The sequence below is a fragment of the Cannabis sativa genome, chromosome 9 (assembly GCF_029168945.1).
Source record: "Cannabis sativa cultivar Pink pepper isolate KNU-18-1 chromosome 9, ASM2916894v1, whole genome shotgun sequence".
In the NCBI taxonomy this organism is placed as follows: domain Eukaryota; kingdom Viridiplantae; phylum Streptophyta; class Magnoliopsida; order Rosales; family Cannabaceae; genus Cannabis; species Cannabis sativa.
In genome coordinates, this window is record NC_083609.1 from 5,856,823 (window position 1) to 5,863,453 (window position 6,631).

The 6,631-nt window shown below is 35.7% G+C and overlaps 1 protein-coding gene across 1 annotated transcript; it reads right to left on the minus strand.

Moving 5' to 3' along the window:
• Positions 1-4,843: 4,843 nt before the first annotated feature.
• On the minus strand, positions 4,844-6,062 carry LOC133031070 (uncharacterized). The gene is made up of 2 exons (XM_061104327.1): positions 5,852-6,062; positions 4,844-5,775 (listed from the first exon to the last, which is right to left on the minus strand). The coding sequence occupies exons 1-2, from the start codon at positions 6,016-6,018 to the stop codon at positions 4,968-4,970; spliced, it is 975 nt and encodes a 324-aa protein (XP_060960310.1). The 5' UTR covers positions 6,019-6,062; the 3' UTR covers positions 4,844-4,967.
• Positions 6,063-6,631: the final 569 nt, after the last annotated feature.

Genomic DNA, 6,631 nt, shown 5'->3' on the forward strand with positions numbered 1-6,631 from the left:
AATTTTACAATTTTTAATATACAACAAAACTATTAAAGTATTCTTCTCAAAAAATAAGATGCATATTATTTTAAGATTTTCTCTGATTGAGTACAAAATAGTGAGAGGGAAAACTAATAAATATCCTCACCCCCAACCTAGTAGAATGCTTATGATTGTTTTTTTTGTGGTGTTTGGTGGTTGAGAACTTTTCCAAAAAAAAAAAAAACTAATAAATATCCAATTTTAATTAATTAGTAACTAATAATTTGTAAAATATGATCAACATTTGTTATTTTATTGACTTCAACAAATATTGAAATTTATTAATGTATGTAATTTTTTTGAGAACATAATTTTTTTTTTCAGTATTACACCAGTAAATATTTATAGTTATTCTATATAAAATGTGGCTATATAACAGAATTCTTGGTTTATGAGAAATTATTGGGTGACTTTTTTTTTTATGTTTTCTATTCAAAAATAATAGTTTTATTCTAAATAAATTGTAACTATATAACAAAATATCTCAAAATAAAAATAAAATATCCCCAAAATTATTTAGCATATTTCAATCGCTCCGATTGATCAGGAGAAGGCTTAAAAATTTTCTATTGAAATTTTTATTCACGATTGAGAGTTGGCGAAAAGAACTTTTCCATGATTGAGGGTGGAAGCTTAAAAAATTCGATTGAAATTTTCAATCACAGCTCCTTTGCGATTGAGGGTTGGTTTCGGAGTTCGCCAACGCCGATGATGATGATGATGATGATGATGATGATGATGATGATGATGATGATGATGATAATGATGATGATGATGATGATGATGATGATGATGATGATGATGATGATGAAGATGACGATCTGGCTCAGCAACCGATTATCCTTTGCGAATGAGAGGGTTGGTTTCGGAGTTCGCCAACGCCGATGATATGATGATGAAGACGACGATTTGGCTCACACTACTACAAAAACACCCTTTAGAGGCGGTTTTTAAGCCCTTTCAGCGTCGGTTTTCGCGAAATTCGCTACCGACGCTGATCAGGGCGACGCTAAAGGGTTTATATGAACCGACGCCATAGGGGTACCTATGGCGTCGGTTATTAGCTGATAACCGACGCCATAGGGGTACCTATGGCGTCGGTTATTAGCTTATAACCGACGCCATAGGGGCTTTATCAACCGACGCCAAAAGCAAGCGATTTTCAGTTTTTTCAAATTTTTTTTATTTAATTATATAATTATAATTTCATTTTAATTATATATTTAATAATTTTATATATTATTTTAATTTTATATTTATTAATTTATATATTATTTTATTTAATTTAAATTACATATTTATTTAAATTTTAAATTACATATTTATTTAATTTAATTATATATTAATTACATATTTATTTAATTTAATTATATATTAATTACATTTTAAATTAAATAGTAATTAAATTTGGGTAAAAACATATATAATTTGATTTCATAAAAGTAATTAAATATTACACAAACATGTAAAATTAGTTAAAAATATTAATAAGTTAATAAATCTAATTACAAGTTAATCTATAAAAATAACATAATGAAGAAAAATTCTTCGTCCTTTGAACCTCAATCGTCACCGTGAATCACCGCCATCAATTGTTCGATCCACTTTCGCTGTAGTGGTAACAATTCTGTTTTTGGATCGTATTGCTTCTTACCACCAAACTGTTAAAAAAATTAAAAATTTATATTAGTTTATGTATATGTATATTATATATTTGTTATTATAAAATTTATATACTATGATCAATAATTAAAACTTACAGCTTTTTGATCTTGTATGTAACGGTTGGGGTTGGCACGTGCGACGATGTCAGTGATATATTTCAAAACATAAAAACCGCATTCTTGGCTTTTAGGTTGTCTTGGACAGTTTGCTTGTGAAATTCCTTGCCACGGGCCAAGATGCGATGTGCGTCCTATATACATGAATGCCCCGTTTAGGAAAATTATATTAGCATTTCAATTCGTTAGTTAATTTAAATTCGTTACATAAGAAGTCATTAAATTATTACCTTCCGATCATTTGTTCTATTTCTTCGGGAATTGGGCGGCCTTTTACAGGGTTTAAATGGATAATTTTCCCTGGCGCAACCACCACTAGCGTCCAATGCATCCTAGAAAATTATATTGGAATATAAGTAAGATAGTATAAAAATAATTTGAAGACATAATATAGAAATGAACAATTAGCACTAAAGAATTTAATAAAGTTTACCTGATATTCCAAGGAATAAAGAACATTTGGTGGTTGTTGTTCATTAATGATAACCAATTAGCCAATCGTCTTGCCGCATCGTCAAAAGACTGACTCTGTTCTTCATCGTTGATCCCATGCACTGTGAGAAGCTCTGGGTCGTAAAACTTGAAAATTTTTCTCAGACCGTTGATGCTCTCCCATATGTGCCTGCCAAAAAAAGTGTTAGTGCCTTATAATAATTTAACTATAATTTGATATAAGGTTAATTAGATTAAAGAAGAGTATACATCATTCCAAACAGCATTCCACAGTTGCGATGTAGTCACACGTAGCAACTGCTGCAAATCCTCTCCGGATAACGTGATGCGGGTACGCGGTGCAATGAATGCTCGGGGACGGGAATTGTGATTATATCACGTTTATCTTTGAGCCTTAGGAATTCATGAATCATCCATTTTAGCGAATTAGGGATCAACGCCATCTTCTCTTCCGTGAACAAGTCATCTTCCCGTGCACCACGGCCTTGTGGAGAAAGCATCGGAGCTTTCCCCTTTGACGCATCACATCTTGAGGGCGGTTTAGCGAGTGGACCCTAAACAAAACAGAACATAATATATATATCAAATTTTATCTAAATTCTACCGAAATTTCGGCAGCATAACGGTTGTAATTGAATGACCCCAAAATTTTTGAACATGGCTGTATAACGACAAATAACACATATATAACAGTAGTTTGTTCATCCATCCCACCGCAGCACATATATTCGCGAGAACCTACTTCACTACGGATGAATATTGAAGATATTCAAACTCCACTAATCATTAATAATTAATTTCAGTTGAGAAGTTACCTCGGTTGTTAAAATTAAGTGTTTAGGCCAAGGAAGGAACATCTGGTACACGTCCCTAACATATCTGCACTCTTCAATTGGGGCCGGGATTTCGGCGTCCTCTTGCGGGATTTCGTAACCATGATCCGAGAATGTGAATCATCGTAATCCTGGCAGTGAACTTTGATCGTACCCACATGCTCGTACAAATACCCTCGGGCCACAATATTGTCGATGTTGTCGGAAGCGAGAGATGTCTTGTCGATTAAGGGCCGCATGGTCCTCAAAATTGTATAGGATACCTTGGTCGTTGAGGGAAATGAACTCCTCAGCATAAATTTGTGGTTGTACCTCATCCCGAGGAGCGTATGGTTGTGGAACATACGCCTCACGACCACCTCTCCTTCTTCCTCTTGTTCGGCGGCGTTCCTCTGTCGCTTAAGGGATTGGACTTCGGCTTTTAATTTTTCAATCTCCTTCGCTTGCCGAGCCACAACATCGTACACTTCCCTTTTCTTCTGCCGAACAGTTGAGATGCCACAGTCGGGAACCTACAAATCATAAAATGCAAATTAGCAACGATTTCATTTGTGTAACTAAATAAATAACATTTGAAGTAATAGCATACCCGGCGGCCACGACACGTCCGGGATGCTGCGGTGTCCGGCGCTGCGTGAGGATATCGTTTTGGCCCCGGACACGAATTTGTCCCTGACTAAGCTTCTCCTCTAATTGAGCCTAATGCACGCATATATTCAAGCAATTAGTATATGAATTATATACACTAACTCATGAGTAGAACTCAATTAAGGATTAATATATACTTACTATCTTCTCGGCAATTTCCTTGTCGTAATCAGTGACAAGTTTTCTACTCTTGGTGCGACATTTAATCCAAACACGGTGGCGGGGAGGATCTGCAACTTCGAGGTCCTTTTTCTACATAACGTTATAACAATGAAATGAGTACCAATTAAATTGTATAGCACATTATAGCACATTAAATTTTAAGTATTACTTACCACAGCTTCCCGTACGTTCACCATTCCACTCCGACCACTTCGATGTCTGGATTGAATTTTTGAGGAACGTTCACGTTGCACCTTACTCAATTCCTACAATGCCAAAAAAATACATTAGATACATGTACTTGTATTTAAGAGTTTATCTTAGTGTTAATATAATTAACGTACCAGAAATTCAGGAGTTAGTCGACTTTCAACAAATTTGCACCAATCAGCAGCGTCGATCTCCGGGTGCTTTTCAGGGACTTGTGCAGTCGTCCCAGATCATTCTCTTTCAACGCGGGCATTATGATGTCTTTTGTCATCCTATTCTTGAAGTCTTTCATTAACTTCCCAGCTAGGATGAGACAATCATGTTTGAAGGTGTCTGGCACAATGAACCCCGTCTATTTTGAAGGAAAACAAACACGGTTAGAGTCAACATTTGGAGTAATAGAAAAACAAATCAAAATTCTAACAAATAATAGCTTACCTGAATGTCTTTCCAAACTTTATTTTTCGAGTACGGTTGACTTCTTTCCGGTTTTATAAGCCAACCCTATTGTCTGCCGACATCGACTCCCGAGTGGATACGAGCTTCGCGTAGCTTTTTCCACGGTATTGACCTTTATCATTAACTTCGAGGGCCACTCTTTTGCCCTTTGATCCATTAGTTTGGATATTTCATTCATTTGCGTCGGCCCTCGTGTAGGTATTGTGGTTGGACACTCATTTTACGCTCCCGAATCGGATCCACGATTACGAGTTCGCCATGTCTACACCATTAACAAACAAACTTCAAAGTTAGCTACATATATAACAAGTAGTGTATATGAAATATTAAAAGCATAAACAAATTGTTAAGTATTCAGGACCATTCAAATATTAAAAGCTATATATCAAGTTACCAATTAGACACGTTTTCTTTTCTTTTTTTGTTTATGTTTGCCTGAATCACAATTGACCCATATTCCCTCATTGATATCGTTTCTAATGTATTCAGCGTCGTCTTCCTCAATGTTACGATCAATTCCCATGAGTTGCTCATGAATTGGTTGTCCAACAATGAAGTCATCGTAACATAAGTCAGCATTCTCCTCATCCTCTTCAGTCTCTAAGAACCTCCTCTCTGGTGTCGATAAAACAATAGACCATTTATCATTAGCCGGATCAGAAATGTAAAAAACTTGAGCTGCTTGGCTAGCCATGATGAATGGATCATTCTTGCTTCCTCTCTTACTTAAATCAACCAAAGTAAAACCAAGCTCGTCGGTTTTTACTCCAACGTTGTTGTCAACCCAAGAACACTTAAAAAGTGGAATTCGGAACGCAAAATAATTGAGCTCCCATATTTCTTCAATGACCCCGTAATACGTCATAGTACCTAAAACAGGGTTTCTATCTTTTGCACTTGCAAAGTGCATAGTTTCTGCGACGATACGTATACCACTATTTTGAACCTCTCGAGCATCATCTCTTGACTTTGTATGAAAACGTTTACCCCTTACAATGTACGCTTCATGCTTTACAACCGCAAAAGTTGGTCCAAGGGCAATACGACTCAACACATCAGATACTCCATGATTCGGTTCGTTCAACTTTGCTATAATGGTATTCCTTAACCACCCAATGAAAGTTTGACGATGTTGGTCTGCAACCCATTTTTGTTTATTTTTTTGATTTCTTGGAACCATTGATTGTAACAGCTCCATATGGTCACTGTAAAACAAGTAAGATAAATCAAGTTATTGTTCATCGTGACTTAAGTAATGTTAATCAAACAAAAGGTACTTACGTTATATATGGTTGAACCTCTGCGTTATTGTTCATCACGACTAATTGAGCTTGATCTAGTTCAAGCTTGGACACTGTCACCATTGTCCCTTTGCCCCTTAATCCTCTATCAACATCATCTGGGTCAGTTCTTGGTTTGCTAATTCCTATTGCCTCAACTCCAGCCATGTACTCTGAACAAAATTCCACAGCCTCTTCAGATATGTAGCACTCAACCATACAGCCTTGCTTCTCTCACTAGATGAACCATTAAATGGATCATGATGTCGAAAAAAGATGGCGGAAAAAACTTTTCCAGGTTGCACAATGTTTTGACTACATGTTCATGTAATGCATCTAACTTATCCAATTCTAATTCCTTCCCGCACAGCCTATTAAAGAAAATGCAAACATGTGTCAAACACTCCCGAACATTTTTTGGCAAGACTGATCTAATGGCAATTGGAAGTAGATGTTGCATTAACGCATGACAATCATGTGATTTCAGACCCATTAGTTTCAATTCAGTCTCATTCACCAAGTTTTTGATGTTAGACGAGTAACCATCGGGTACTTTCATATTTGCAAGTGATTTGCAAACTGTTTGTTTCTCTTTTTTGGACAAAGTGAAACAAGCAGGAGGCAAATATAAACGTTCACCTTTTGTAAAGACCGCATATGAATAATGCTTTGGATTATTAAATAATTAGGGTTTATGTATGAGATTTTATTATTATTAATAATAATACAATTATGTGAATTTATTTGAGTTCGTATGTATTTATTATGCTATTTTATGTTT

Bases quoted from the DNA above. Each gene is read 5' to 3' on its own strand.
- LOC133031070 (XM_061104327.1), bottom strand. From the start codon at position 6,018: ATGGCTGGAGTTGAGGCAATAGGAATTAGCAAACCAAGAACTGACCCA. The intron at 5,776-5,851 runs GTAAGTACCTTT...CTTGTTTTACAG, and splicing joins GAGGTTCAACCATATATAAC to TGACCATATGGAGCTGTTAC.